Source organism: Ylistrum balloti, unplaced genomic scaffold (genome assembly GCF_031769215.1).
Source record: "Ylistrum balloti isolate Yb309-2 unplaced genomic scaffold, AGI_CSIRO_Ybal_v1 Utg370502, whole genome shotgun sequence".
Classification (NCBI taxonomy): Eukaryota; Metazoa; Mollusca; class Bivalvia; order Pectinida; family Pectinidae; genus Ylistrum; species Ylistrum balloti.
Window position 1 is genome coordinate 640,345 of NW_026782325.1, and position 15,548 is coordinate 655,892.

General features: G+C 34.6%; 1 protein-coding gene across 1 annotated transcript; it reads left to right on the forward strand.

The window, feature by feature from the left end:
- Nucleotides 1–292: 292 nt before the first annotated feature.
- Nucleotides 293–3,125, forward strand: LOC132555510 (uncharacterized). The gene is made up of 3 exons (XM_060219858.1): nt 293–432; nt 908–1,158; nt 1,750–3,125. The coding sequence occupies exons 1-3, from the start codon at nt 293–295 to the stop codon at nt 3,123–3,125; spliced, it is 1,767 nt and encodes a 588-aa protein (XP_060075841.1).
- Nucleotides 3,126–15,548: the final 12,423 nt, after the last annotated feature.

Here is a 15,548-nt window from a genome sequence, read left to right on the forward strand (position 1 = left end):
CAAAACCTTCACTAGCAACAACGGAAAGACAGCTGTCTATATAATATTTCATCAATCCATTCCCAATACAAAAGAAAATGTATTATAAAACAAAATGGAGTCTAAATGCATCTATCTGTAAAACCCAGTACTGGCATAGCTTAAGCAGACATTTGAAATAAGGTTTTAGGTTTAGGCAAACAACAGGAGAGTGTTTGAAATATTGAAATTTTATTCTGTCTTTAATGTCTGTCCTATAAATATACTAACTAACACGAATTTTTCAGATGCTGGATGTCCACCGGATGCTTTTATGTTAAACGAGTATCACGTATGTTACTGGGCAGTACAGAGCTCCCATTCATACGTCAACTTGACAGCATGTGTGGACACAGGGGGCTACCTGGCTGTTCTCCCGAGCGGAACACTCATGGACAAACTGGGAAAGCTAATGTGCGAAATGCACTATATATCTAGATATTTTTTACTCAGATTTTTTTCGCCCTTGTACCATTATACGTCAATTAGCATCATGTTTATATTTCTCTCAGAATTATTCAAATAAGTGTCACAAAATTTCGCCGTCATTTTAAATTCGCCTCCCTTATGAATTTGAAGGAAAGATAATTATAACATTGATTTGAACAGATTTGGTTTTTACTGTACAGTAGAGTTTATCATAAGGTTATTTCAATATCACCATAAATGCGATTAAACGAACAATATATTGAACATCTATATTGAATTAGCTATTTTTATCTCGATACTATCATTTGTGCTGAAACAATAGACTCGATATCGGGAATATCTCGAGTCAACATTATTTTTCACACTATATCATGAATTTTATGAGTATGAATTATTTCCAACATTGAATCATCAAACGACCGTGTTCAAAGACCTTATATCTTACTTTTATTCTTTAAAGTGATGCTTCAGGCACCATATCCAGTTCTCAATACTACTGGGTAGATGTGAACGACCTTGATGAGGAAGGGATATATACAAATAGGTTTGGTCCGGTCAGTTGGACTGCATGGGATGGTGGCCAACCAAACGACGACACGGAAAAGGAAGATCAAGATTGTGTTATAATGTCGCCAAAATATTCGTATGAGTGGCATGACAGGAACTGTCTGAATGACAACGGTTACTATGCATTTTGCTTCTACTATCTGCGTAAGTATGACATGTATATACTTACAGCGTCACCAATTTACCTGGTTTTTTTTTCAGGACAACCTGCTCTTGACTATAGGATCGGCCTGATAAAATTATGTGAAATGCTAGATATTTCTTTAATTTTGCTCAGTATTTAGAAAATAAAAATTAATTTGTGGATCTAATTTGGTTAGAATAATGTTACGAAATAACATAGTGTGATAACAATATTGTGTAAATAAAACATACATGTAGTTATGCAAAAGAAACATATTACAAGGCCTTTTTCTTGGTGACCCTTGAAATCTCCCTGCCATATTTGATTTTGAGACCCTATGACCAAATGATAGATTATTAGAAGTTTATAGAAGATTTAGAAGGCAACTCCTTTAAACAAAAGAAATGGAACAAATGAAATAAAAGCTCTGTGAAGGATTTATTTTTTGTGGTTTCTTGGCTTTTATGTAGAGACAGAGACTGCATACCTAGCACGCATTAGTCTTTCAAATTTAATAGAAGACTCGTAAATATTTCGTCAATGAGTCCTTGTGTTAGGAGTTTAGAGTTAACGATTCCGTTTATACGATTTGATAATCTTATCTTACACAGTTGGAGATGGGTACCGAAAAAGATACGTTGTACACACAGACGCCACAAACACTACGTATGGAAACCTGACTGAGCTGATTGCAGATATCGACAGAGGAGTTGCAGTGCGAATATTAATCAAAGACATCCCAGGACAATTTGACGACCTCGTTATACAAGCCGACGCCATTTTCTCTTACAGTGACGTCATTGAAAGCAGATGTGCACAGTCGGTGCATAACATGGCCTCGCAATTGGGTTATGTACTCAGAATGATCATATTTGCTTGTACAACTGGATTTCTTCGAATTGGGCTATGGGCAAATGGCGCACAAACAGAAACTACGCATGGGGTCTCAATGACCTGGTTTACAAGCGATCATTCCACAACAAATGTTTTTCAAACATCCGGGGCATGGAACCCGGGTTTTAATATGACTGAAGCAATTTTTTCTGGAAAAGATGTTATAGTCCAATTAGAAATGACAAGATATCCCCTACACGACCTGTACTATGGGGTTAATATGACAGGGCAGTTCTCATGGATCGCCAACGACGGAAATTGGACAAGTTTGATGATTGACTCCGAAGGCTACATCCATAATACGGATTGGTTAGATGCAAATGCCCATACATTTCTCAAAGAAAGTGGATCTTATGCTTACCTTGTGTCCGACACTTGGCAGTTGGTGTACTCGAACTCATACTCCGAATTTGAAGGGCATGGAAGCATTGTGTTGCTCGCTAATTATATCAACTCTGGAAAAGAAGTCAAAGTCGATATAGGTGGACGTGTGACCAGGGTTGACATGATATTTATTAATACCTTTCAAATCTATGCCATGCTGTCGTCAGAGTTAGTATCAGACGACATGAACACCGACCTTAAAAGAACAGTAACCATTGTATCTTCCTCAGGAAATATTACAACGTACACGTTTGGGTTTGACCAGAATACTAACTTAGTTGAAGATAAAACCAATTCTAGAGTACGTTGGTTTGTTGACAACTCAGTTTGGTCGGAAGTGCACAGAACAGAACCATCTAGGACTAACTATCAAGGACTTTTTACTTTACAAGATGGAGTCTATGCTGGTCAGCCAATCCGCTTGAAAGTCGGAACGGATTATGGTCACAACATATTATTTACTGCCGATTTTGTGGACTACAGCGCCAGTGCAAATGTATACACCGCAAGATACAGCCGCGGATTTGCATTCAAGCATCTGAATACAGGGGGGATAATTATAGATTTACCCGTGCAACATTTACTGATGGTAATCACAAGTGTCGGAAACTATCAGTATATTACTATTCCAAATGGACAATATGGAATTAATACAACGACTACGTCATCGACAACAATTTCTTGGTATTCAAAACCATACTTATTCTAGATGATGTATAACCGTGGACACCTTTGTCAATAGGAAAGGTGTAAGATATAAAACCATGACACATTTCAAAACATATCACTACTCTAAAAGTGTGCGCACGAAAAGTAGAAAAAAATGAAATTCAGTCACACGGCATATCTGTTGAGTTCTAGAAGGACAAATCAGCTGTATGTTGCACTTAGATAAATTAATGTTTTGCTCTGTTGTTTCCAATCCCAGTTTTGCGTTGAAAGGTGTTATTCACGTGTGTGCCTTTTGTACAATCTTCGAGACTGCAACTGGTAGACTCTGCTGGTGAAGTTTACGTCTTTCGACTCGAAATTTAGGTATGTTCCCCTCCGTACGTAGTATTGTTCAATTTTAATACTGACCCGAAAAACTATAGACTCTGACAGGCGGCAATATTTTGGACCTGATTATTACTGTGTTCAATGTTCCCCTTGGTCCTCTGTTATGATTGTTCAACTTAAGGACAGACAGGAAACAATTTCGGACTGGCGGTCATCTTTAGATATTCAAACTTACGTATGAATTCAACTGGTCCTTATCTGTGACATAGATGCATATTTTTAAAAATGCTGTATAGGGTACCTTACCATATGTCTGATTTAAATGGCAAAACAAAACCAGTTAGGATCAGATGATGGTAGGCGCCAAAATCCTTATTGTGTCTCTTAATGTTTAGTAACTCATTCACCTTCACGAAGTCTATTGCAGTAATTGATGACAGATCTTGTTTGTTGTAGCCGTGGACAATTTTGACGAGAAACTTTTTATAACTATCGCGTACAACAAAGAACTAGAAAGGTTACTGCATCCTCATTGTGTTGAAATTAGAAACGAAAGTATTTTTTACAAGTCTACACGACCTGTGTGTATACAGAAAGTAATCTTACCATTTTCTGATATATTATTGTCTGTTTATAACCTTACCAAAGCTGGCTTGGACTGTTAATCTGTCTTCTGATCAGTGGTTCTACAGCATTGAAAACAGAGTATGGAGAATATTGGTAGTTCAGTCCTTCGAAATAATGCCAGTCAATTCAGCAAGAGACAGATATTCAATAAATATAGAACACAAAGATATTTATTAAATAAGTAATATAGCTTGTGTTACTCCTGTTTTGATGGTCAGAATCAGTTTGCTACTGTGATATTTTATTTCGGTTTCCATTCTGTAATGTTTTCATTTATATTAAAATAGATAAAATTAAGAATTCGTCATATCGTCTTTTATTTGTTATTTGTTTGTTTTTCATCGCTTATACAGATGTTTTAAAATGTGAATGAAACTTTCTTTAAATATTTTATTAAATATGTGAGATAATCAAATCATCTCCATGCGATATTCATTCCGTTTTGCCTGTGTATGGATTAGCAGCAGGTTCAACCATTTAGAAGCCAAGAAGGTGTCAAATGGAAGTTAAATTGAAGAGTTACATATTATTAGACTTATTCTTAATTTCTTAGTGCAAACATCATACTCTTCATCACTGCATGGCATTTTCAATTTTCGAGTTCTAGACTCTAACCTTCCATTATTCAAACACACGCCAGACATTGTTTTGAATTACAATATATTCCATTTTCCGGTTTATTTACCGAAGCAAAATATGAAGGTCTATTTTCCCTGATATATTTATGTACTCATTTCTTTAATTTCTTACAAAAAAACATGAATCAATTTTTTGCGACCTCAGACTGGAAACTATTAACAAAACAAACGTACCTATCAACCTCTCTGATAAAAGTTACGAGTGGCTTTTACATTAGACCAATAATGCTACATTTGTATGGAAATCTCATGTAGATTTAACACCACAAAAGTGTAATAGAGATAGGGATTGCTGTACTTTATTTCAGGTAATTGATCAATGCAAATCAAGTACTTAAGTAAATTGCCAGCCTTGTTGTCTATTCAGTCAACGTGAATAATGATTGGGAGCAGTGAATTGATAAAACGTGTCATGTTCAACAGAGTACAACTATCCTTGAATCAGAATTAACGTTTGATATTAACCTAGGGTTGAAAATAATACATACTTTAAAACAAAACAAAAAAACAAAAACAAAAAACGAATAAAAAACAGTAAACATGTCATATCTGCGTCGTCTATATCAGCGTATTCCATTATGTATATATATATATAAGAGATCTAATACCACGTGATTGCAATTGCATATTTCTGAAGCGATATCTCCATGTAGCAACTCCGGGCCGAACTGACTAAAACAAGAAATGGTAATAAAAATTATAATTAAACTATTTCGTTTAAATATTTTCAGGAGAAACACACATCACTTAAAAACATATCACCAACGCATTGCCTATAGATATTTCTATGACAAACAGATCGCGACTTAATGTTGCTAGAACGAACACCTAACATTTTGATTCTATGGTATTTCCAGGACAAACAAATCGCGTTGTGATATTTCTAGGACAAACAAATCGCGTTGTGATATTTCTAGGACAAACAAATCGCGTTGTGATATTTCTAGGACAAACACACTGCGTTTTAATTTTTCAGATCTAGCACATCACATTTTGATTTCTCCAGGGCAACTACATTGCGTTCTAATGTTTCGAGGACAAACACATCACGTTTTAATTTTTCCGCGACAACGACATCGCATTTTAATGTTTCAATGACAAACAATGCGTCGAATGTAGTTTAGAACAGGCTTTTGGCATACTTATAGGAACTAACTGTGCCATTTGGTTTTAACACGAGGTTGAATTTATCAAGGACCTTGTCAAAATAAATGCAAAGCTCTCCAATTTCAATTTTATTGTATGTTGAGAAAGTCTACTCTTTGAACAACAAGAAATGTGTTGACCATATCTATTTTATATCAAGGTTTGTATTATTTCCAAAACATTCAATTCGATGTGGTTTTCATGGTAACCAAATAAGAACTATGATTAGAGGAAGCTTGTACAGAAATCTAAACTTGGAAACCGATCTCAATGAAAACTAGAAATTATTGGACAACAATTTGACAGTCTTTTCTCCCATATTCAATTTCTTACCTAAATGTCAATCTGTACACATTATAGCCAACCATTCAAACATGTCATCCTCCTGTCGAATATTCATTCTCTTGGACGAGAAGGCCATGCAGTTGAGGTGGAATACGTATTTCTGACCGCGTACAAACAAAACTAGTTGTTTGCTTTTACCTTTTCCTTGAGTAACCATAACAACTAATTGCATGACGAATGAGAATGGATAAATGTTTTCATTAGAGTGACCTCGTTGCTGTCCTACCATTAACATCGTATATGGTATAAGTTCTGGGAACTCAGGTTTGATAAACACAGGATCCATCAGGGAACCACAATGGTTAATCTCGGTTTTTATTTGAAGAGTGGATCTCATCCATTAAACTATATTTCAGATGCAGCCGGTACTTATGAGGCTGTGTAGCAGTTTTAGGGAGTAACTGGTTTATTGGAGATTGGCTTGTTAAAGCCACTGCATATAACCATTAAAGATATTTTCCAAATAATACTTGCGATTGGAAGCTGTTGTTGACAATGTTTATAAGACTTCTTCAAAAGACAAAACAAAAAAACCGGGTTACACGTTCAGTTAATTACATTACGCTACAACATTTTTGTTCAAAGTTAAACATATCCCAGGTTGTACAAATATCATTACTGATAGTTTGTCTTGTTTAAAATTCCAGGATGCCTTCCAGGTAGCTCCTTGGTTGAATCATTATCCAGTCAAAATTCCAGCACATCTCATGGTACCGTAATACGTCAGCTGTTATCAGCCTCTCTACCACCATCAATAGCAGAATAATACAAACCAGTTATTCAACATTATGCTCACTTCGATCGTTTGGAACAACAGTCTTTTCAGTTACTCAATCTTCCCTAACGAAGTATGTTACTCAATCATATTTGAAAAAATTAGTCCTGCTTCCATTTATACAATTTATGTCAGCATTAAGTTTTGTACACAAAGTGGAGAACATGGAAAATTCTACCAATAATTTCGTTATAAAGAAACTATTGAAAGGTGTACGCAACATTAAAGGTCATTTAGACTCGAGATTGCTCATCACTCTTGAAATATTGAATAAGATCATTCAGATTTTTGACTTGGAGAATGAGACCCTGAAAGAAAAGTTAGAGCAATTCGAAGACCACGTGAGAAGTTCAACGCTTTTTTAGACTTCAAACTCAACGAGTTTGAACAGCATGGAAGAAAGAATTCCATCAGGATTGCGGGACTGGGTGATGCTGAACGAGGAGTGTGTGGGAAAAATTGTGAATTTTGCAAAAAAAAAAATATCTTCAAGTGAACATTGAGGAAAGTGGTAAAGAAATTGCACATGGGCCGAGTAGATACAGCAAAGACAAGCCACGGACTATTATTTGTAAATTTGCCCACAGAAGGAAAAAGACACAAATTCTTAGCAATCGCCGGAAGCTGAAGGAACGAAGTTTATTGTTTTTGAGGACCTAACCAAGATGAACCAGGACATTTTGAGGCAAACATATAAACTCACAAGTGTGAAACACTCGTGCAGAGTTGACGGGAAACTTTGGAAAAACGGACCAATATTTAGCAGATGACAGAAATTTCAGGATAATTAACTTTGATCATTAGTGAACTCATATTTGGATAAAATAATTGAAAATATGTATTCTATTTCTATGGAGTGATCAATAATGGACTCCGGTGCATGATGGTACCACCAGAGATTATCTGGTTTATCGATCAGAGTTGTGTGAAAATTTGGATTTTTTATCATGTCTTCTGAATGTGTGATTTTTCTTTGTCGTTGTGGAATGAAACGGAAAATTCATGTAAACCTATAAGTAATTTTCTCTTTTCCAAGTACATTTCTATCGTTATTTTTGCTATGTCTGTATGGTTATCACTTCGTTGATGACATTTCAATTATAAGTACATTGAGATAAATTTTAAATACCTATTTATTTGAACTCTGATTGAATCAATTATTAGTACACTACTTCCGGTTTTCATACTATACACCTAAGTTCGTGCTTCGGGTAAAGTCAAGCTAGCCCGCAATAGTAGCCCGTAATAAGGTTATCGACTACTTTAGTCTTGCAGAAATTACCGGAAGTTAGTCTTACCGCGTGGTTTTGAAATCAGAGAGTACTGAAGCAGACGCTATAACTTACAGGTTAAGTTACAAATACTAAGTATGATCTAATTAATTCAGCATGTCTTGTGAAAAAACATGAAGTTGACCATGTGTCTTGGCGGCGAAGGTGACAGTAAAGTTTCTTTTTCTGGTGGAGAATCGATTGTCCACCCGCAGAAGAAACTTCACCGTATCGCCATCGTGGGCTCCAGTCACATTGCCCGCATGGCGAAGGATGAATTCGTCTATGGCACCACTGTGACGAAGTTTATAGGGAAGGGTGGTGCCAAGGCGAAGGACCTATTAACGTGGCGTAACCAGCTAATAATGTTTATGCCGGATTTTATTTTTATTCAGCTTGGAGGAAATGATATTGACGGGAATGATTCAGCTGAATACGTGGTTGGCGAACTTCTCCGAGGTTGTCATTTTCTCATGTCTGAAATGCCACACCTGAGCATTTGCATTGGGTCTCAGCTAATTCGTCATCGGACACGGATTATTTCTCCTGGCATGTTCGAGATCAAGAGAAAATCCGTGAACGAAATGCTGGAATTCCGTATATTACATTATGTACTTGGATTTCGGTGTGGCGCCATAAAAAGATACCTATTTCATGCTATGAGGATGACGGTGTGCATTTGAATGACCGAGGCAACCGGAGGTTCTTCATATCTGTTCGGGAGGCAGTTATGAAGTTTCTTTCGTGAATTTTTGAGAATCACGATAGTGTGCAGCCACATTATGCTATTATAGTTGAAAGTTATAATACATGTTTCATGCATCAGAATGAAACAGACAAGGTTTGATATAGTTGTTGAACTACGCCTTATCTTTGATTACTTCTTCCTGTTCTTGATATTACTTCGGAGCCTCATAGATCAAATACAAGTTCATCATTGCTTACATTGAATAGACTTGTGACCCTGTAGCGTGCAGGTACAATCTGTTACCATCATTGTGTTGCTTTGATGTTGCAATTGAACAGTATCGTGACCCTGTGAAGCGCAGGCACGTGCTGTTATTGTCATTCTTATATTCGGCATATTTTCCAAATTTGGTTTAAGACATCTAGATGCTTCAGTAAAACCTGGGTTAGGTTAAGAAGAAATAGTCTATGTATGTCAGGTTAAAAAGATTTTTGGGTTTGTCTTATGGCAATGTTTCTGTGACTCATTTGCCAGTAGCTGGTTAAGGTTTAAATAGACCACACCTAGGCTACATTGATTATATGTAATCAAACAGATGATGTAACTGAAGTTTTTACCAAATTTTACACAAATTTTTTTTCATAGCAAATTTAATCAGCTTAGACTTCTTAAGTCCGTCGGTTAGTCTGTCATCTCACCAATCTGTCTTTTTGGGTTATATTGTCAGAAAAATCTTTTTAAATCAATTCCACTCAAATTTCATTCAGTGCTCTCTCAAGGTCAAAGTAATGTCGCTGTCATTATAAGTGAAAAATTGTGCTAAATATTTTAGATGAATTTTTTTACTGGACGCCAGAATTTCAAGATCTTTGCTGAAGTTCTTTACCATCATCATTCGCAGTATGGTCGAAAAGCAAACATTATCCTCATTTTGTTGTTGTTTTTAAAAAACTTTGGCTGTACTTTTCTAGTGAACATATCAAAGGAAAGCCTCCTTTTTAAATACAAAATGAATTTGGTAACATGATCAGTGAAATGCTGTATGATTTGGTTAAAACTCACATACAGTGAATCAATAACATTTAGATTTATGGTACAACAATATAACACTATGATGAGAACACAACAAATACAAATATCATGGTATGATATCCTTTTTATATTTAAACACTTTGAATTGATGTTTATTTCCTAAAAATTCAATCAAAATCTACAAAAGACTTCTTGGCATAGATACTGTGCTGTTATAGTGTCTTTTTGTCCATATATCTGTCGGAGTTAACTTGTGTTAAAGATTTTAACCAACATCATTTTGGAGATACATTAGCTAGAAGTTGAGATTGCTTTTTTATGCATTAAACGAGTAATATGATAAATCTTTTTTTTTTATCAAAATGAAATAATTTGTTAGATATTGTCAAACGTCAAGGTCAAGGAATCATTCAAATAGAAATCCTTTTTGATGAATATTGTCAAATGTCAAGGTCATGGAAGCATTCGAATAGAAATCCTTTTTGATGGATATTGTCAAAGGTCAAGGTCATGACATCAACTTTTTCTGTGTTTGTTCTGCATATTTATCATTAGCTTTGTGGAGGTCAGAAGCATAACTTGTTCCAATTCCTTTTCAGCATGGGATACACCATGGCATCAAATATTATACATTATACCAGCTGGTCTGTTCTGCATATTACCAAATACACATCATTATCAAAGTTGTACCAGTTAAGCATTGTACCATTATCACAGTTGTACCAGTTTAGCATTGTACCAATATTACAGTTGTACCAGTTTAGCATTGTACCAATATCACAGTTGTACCAGTTTAGCATTGTACCAATATTACAGTTGTACCAGTTTAGGGTTGTACCATGATCACAGTTGGTCTGGTTTGGTGTTGACAGCCAATTTGTTGACTGACATATACAATATTTGGCAGAGTTTTTACTGTCTAAAGTGATCCTTTTCTTTAGTCTGACTAATTCAGGTAATGCATCATCAAACACATCATCTATTATAGTGGATTTTGGTGGTACATTTGGTGTACACTCGGCAGTTTGGACAGGAGATGCACTTATGTTTACGTCCAGCATGTTCTTGGCTTAGGGTTGTAGCTCCATGTATATTATTATTAGTAGTAATCATGCAGTCTTTAACATTGCCTCTGTTTTGGTGCATTCTGAAAGTAAAGAGAAAATTTACTGTAACAATGAATGTAGCAGAATGAATCGCTAGGTGTCAACAAATTCTGATACAAAACATTTTCTCTTTTCTGTTTGAAACTGTATTTTAACATCTCTTCTTAAGTGATTAGGATATTTGATCAAATTATCTTAAATCTTTGACTGAATGTATAAACACTTTGTCTTCTTTACTTATCTTTTCAGTGTAATTCCTTTTATAGCCTAATTAAAAGAAATGATAAAGAAAACAAGAAATAACACAGGATTTTATCCCACTGATCAGGCTCAAAATAAGATGGACTAAAAAGGAGATCATCAGAAACATACACATTAAGCTTGAGAAGTATCCATCCACTATTTCTCATGAAATAGCAATAACAATAAGTATTTATGATTGGTTGGATACAGTTGATTTCAAAAGATGATGTGTGATACTGTGTTAAGTATTAACAAAGTGATGTAAGTCTCAATCCAAGTTACCTATTGCTTGTTATATCATATAAATATGCATGTAAAATAAATATATTCTGTATGTCCTGCAGTAAATGGCTGTTGTAACAATGATAACCAGCTAGTGATCATGCTGTATACATGTAGATGTATAATTCATTTTCTGGAAGATGCTGGCAGAACAAATATTTTACCTTGTTGATATTTTGTCTTTATATATCATGTATGAATATTTGCAAATCAATATTAATTATAATAATAGAATGTCAACACAAAAGGTAATTCTGGATTAAGAATGAACAATGAAGTTACAAATAATGTCGCTGCACAAAAGACTCGGGGGCAAAACCAGTCACCAGAATGAATCACAAACAAGGTTAAGGTCATTTCTGTTCAAAAACTTTGTTAAGCTTCATCAAAGGAACCTTCCAGCCAAATATAATGATTCTAGGCTTTCCAGTATTTTGGAAGAAGTTTTTTTAAAGGTTTTAACACTTTTGACCTCTGTGACCTAGAATATGGGACAAAGTCATTTCTATTCGCAAACTTTGTTGGGCTTTATCAAAGTAACGTTCCAGTCAAATATGATAACTCCACGCCTTTTGGTATTTCAGAAGAAGTTGTTTAAATGAAAAGTTGACGAACGCAGGACGGACGGACGAACGATGACGGACGCAGCGGTATGGCATAACCTCACTTGGCACTTTGGGAGAGGTGAGCTACAAATACTGCATAAGATATCCACTCTTGTATTTGGAAACATTTAATTATACTAACACCAAACATGTAGATTAATACTGCTTTATAGCTCTCATAGTGACTAATGAAAATTCCTTTCCTACCTTGTGAGTACTTAAAAACAATGAAAGATCACAAAGGATGACGAAAAAAGTAAAAAGTAGTCAACTTAATAGATAATGAATACCCAAACAAGAAATACAGAACAAAATTAGAAAAACAAATTACCCTCTCAGATGCATGTCACTCTTTTTCAAAACCTTAATATAATTAATATAATACAAAAGAATATTAAATAGATCAAAGAATAATACAAAAGACATACATACAGAAAATAAACATTACTGAAATATACCTTGTAAGTATATTATAGGTGTGTCACCCTATAGTATATGTATTCTAATTTGTATAAGGTACAAAAACTTAAATCACTTAAATATGACCCCTGACCTAATTATACTAAGAAGGACACAAAAAGGTGTGTCACCCTATGGTATATGTATTCTAGTTTGTATAGCCTAGTGGTACATGTAGGAGTATAGCTGTCTTCAATTGGGTCAGACGTTTTCTTTTTATAAAACACCAAACTATTGCCCCTCTATAAGTATACTATCAGAAGTGACAAAAAAACGTGCTGACCCCTGACTTCTATACTAAGAGTGGTGACACCCTATGGTATATGTATTCTAGTTTCTATAGCCTAGTGGTACATGTAGGAGTATAGCTGTCTTCAGTTGAGTCAGATGTTTTCTTTTTATAAATCACCAAAATATTACCCCTCTATAAGTATAAATAAGAAATGACACAAAAACGTGTTGACCCCTGACCTCTATACTAGGAGGTGTGACAACCTTTGGTATATGTATTCTAGTTTGTATAGCCTAGTGGTACATGTAGGAGTATAGCTGTCTTCAATTGGGTCAGACATTTTTTTTTATAAATCACCAAACTTTTACCCCTCTATAATTATACCTTAAGAAGTGACACAAAAAAACTTGCTGACCCCTGACCTCTAAACTAGGAGGTGTGACACCCTATGGTATATGCATTCTAGTTTGTATAGCCTAGTGGTACATGTAGGAGTATAGCTGTCTTAATTGGGTCACATGTTTTCCTTTTTAAATCCCCTAAATATTACCCCTCTATAATTATACTATAGAAGAAGTGACACAAAAACTTGTTGACCTTGGCCTGTATATGACATAAAACAGCACTTACCCTCGATGTAGTTGGATGGAAATGACAATTAATTCCTTCTGTCTACAAGATCTTGTGATCCACTTGTACGGATGATTCATCTGTCTTTAATAAAAACATCATTGTTAAGAATATATAAATTGTTTCCATGTAAATAAATTAATTTCTTCATATTGAGGCTATTCCCTTCGAACCCAAAAGCTACAAAAGATGAGATCTTCCAACAAATCAGTTGTTAATTCTTTAACTCTATTAATATAATGTAATCTGTAGGTATTGCATACATGTTGGGAGGTGAATATATTGTTAAATGGTGCCATGCAATGAATGAGCAACCTTGGAATAAGACAAGCATTACTTAAGCATACTAATATCTTGGGTTGTGGAAGAATTCATCAATCTGTTAATAAGAGGATACACCTGTCTAGAAACAAACATTTCTTTCACACATTTCAGTTTTTTATGAAGGCTGTGTTTATGTGCTTGTTATACTTCTGTAACAAACATGACTGATGTTACCACTTCTGTTTCTTCTGACCATCCAAAAGTCAAACCACAGTTAACGGCAGGATAAGGAAATATCACTGCTGCTGCTGCTGGCTGGGCTGGTGCAGGTTTAGCCTATTGAAATGTTACAGTAGCCATGGTCAATTTACTCCTGAATTATTTGATTACAGTAACGTAAAAGTTAATCAAAACATTTTTTTTACACAACAGTTTTGTATCAATTTCAGGATCATGTCATACGTTGTAGATGAGAATAGATTAAAAACAAGTTAAAATATAACATGTTTACATTGCACAAAACTGATCAGTGATCAAGTGATCAGCATTTTCACACAATATTAATTACTGAGAGTGAATTATAAAAAATACAGTATCACACTATGGTGGTATCCTACATACATAGGTTTTACACAGATGATTACAAAACAGATGGTTTTTATTTAATGTCAGACAAAGTAAAACACAGGTTAGTTATGATAACTTCATTGCTCATTTATGTATTTTACCACATTTTTCAATGGATCCTCCCAAACAAATGTCAACTCCTCACCACAAGGTTTGAAAGGAAACGTCTGCTTTTCCTGCAAAGTATTGTGAAAGATTCAATGATTTGTCCTTGATTGTAAATCAGTAATAATTACATTGAAATATAACAAGTATTGACATTATGTATTGTATGTCTATTAAATCATAATTTATGTACAAAACATATCCTATTGATACTTAAAGATTAACTTTAACATAGAATTTCATATGCATTTCTAACAGATTTGACATTTTGCCTGTGATCTTTTTTGAAAAATATTATTGAACATAGATGACTGTAGAAAAAAGACAGATTTTTACTTATTTGTTGTCATATTCTTCAGTGTCATGGGTACACTTGATAGCAAACTTATCAGATTGTTTACAATCAATAATGAAAAATGAATGAAGTGAAAAATAAAGAAAACAATTATTAATAATTCAACTGAACATAATGTGCAAAAAGAACATGAATACAGATGTTTAGCAAAACACAAGTGACATGGAGTAGTTTTCTAATATGTTAGAACTTACATGATATACACACACACTTGAGCTATGTGTAACTTGATTACCTTTAAACCCTTTGGTGTCATATGTGAATATCTGTCATATATTTTTCAAATGAAAAAGAAATACATGTATAGCAAACGCTCATCAGGTGCAAATATCGTAAAGGCTTAATCAACCTTAATTATCACTCAATAGTAATAATATCTGTAGATATAACATAAAATTAATTGAGTTTTCAAACTTATTGTAAGATTCCCCTATATATATTGACACCTGTGAATGCTACAAAAACTAACAGAACCTAGTTACTTTCATGTCTACTTTAACAATTCCAGCAGAAGTATGTGCACCTGCAAAGACATCAGTGTGAAATGGCATTTTGCAAATCAGAAAAAAAATCTGATAGCAATGTTTCTAATGTCTGTTTAGAGAATTTAAGAAAAAAGAGTTGCCAGCACAATCACGTAATGATCCAAGTCGATTTATCATTTGTTACTCTATGTACCTCGCTGATAAAGATGTAACCATAT

Coding starts and splice junctions, on each gene's coding strand:
- LOC132555510 (XM_060219858.1), top strand. CDS start 293: ATGTTAAACGAGTATCACGTATGTTACTGGGCAGTACAGAGCTCCCAT. Junction 433..907: donor GACAAACTGGGAAAGCTAAT/GTGCGAAATGCA, acceptor TATTCTTTAAAG/TGATGCTTCAGGCACCATAT. Junction 1,159..1,749: donor ATTTTGCTTCTACTATCTGC/GTAAGTATGACA, acceptor TATCTTACACAG/TTGGAGATGGGTACCGAAAA.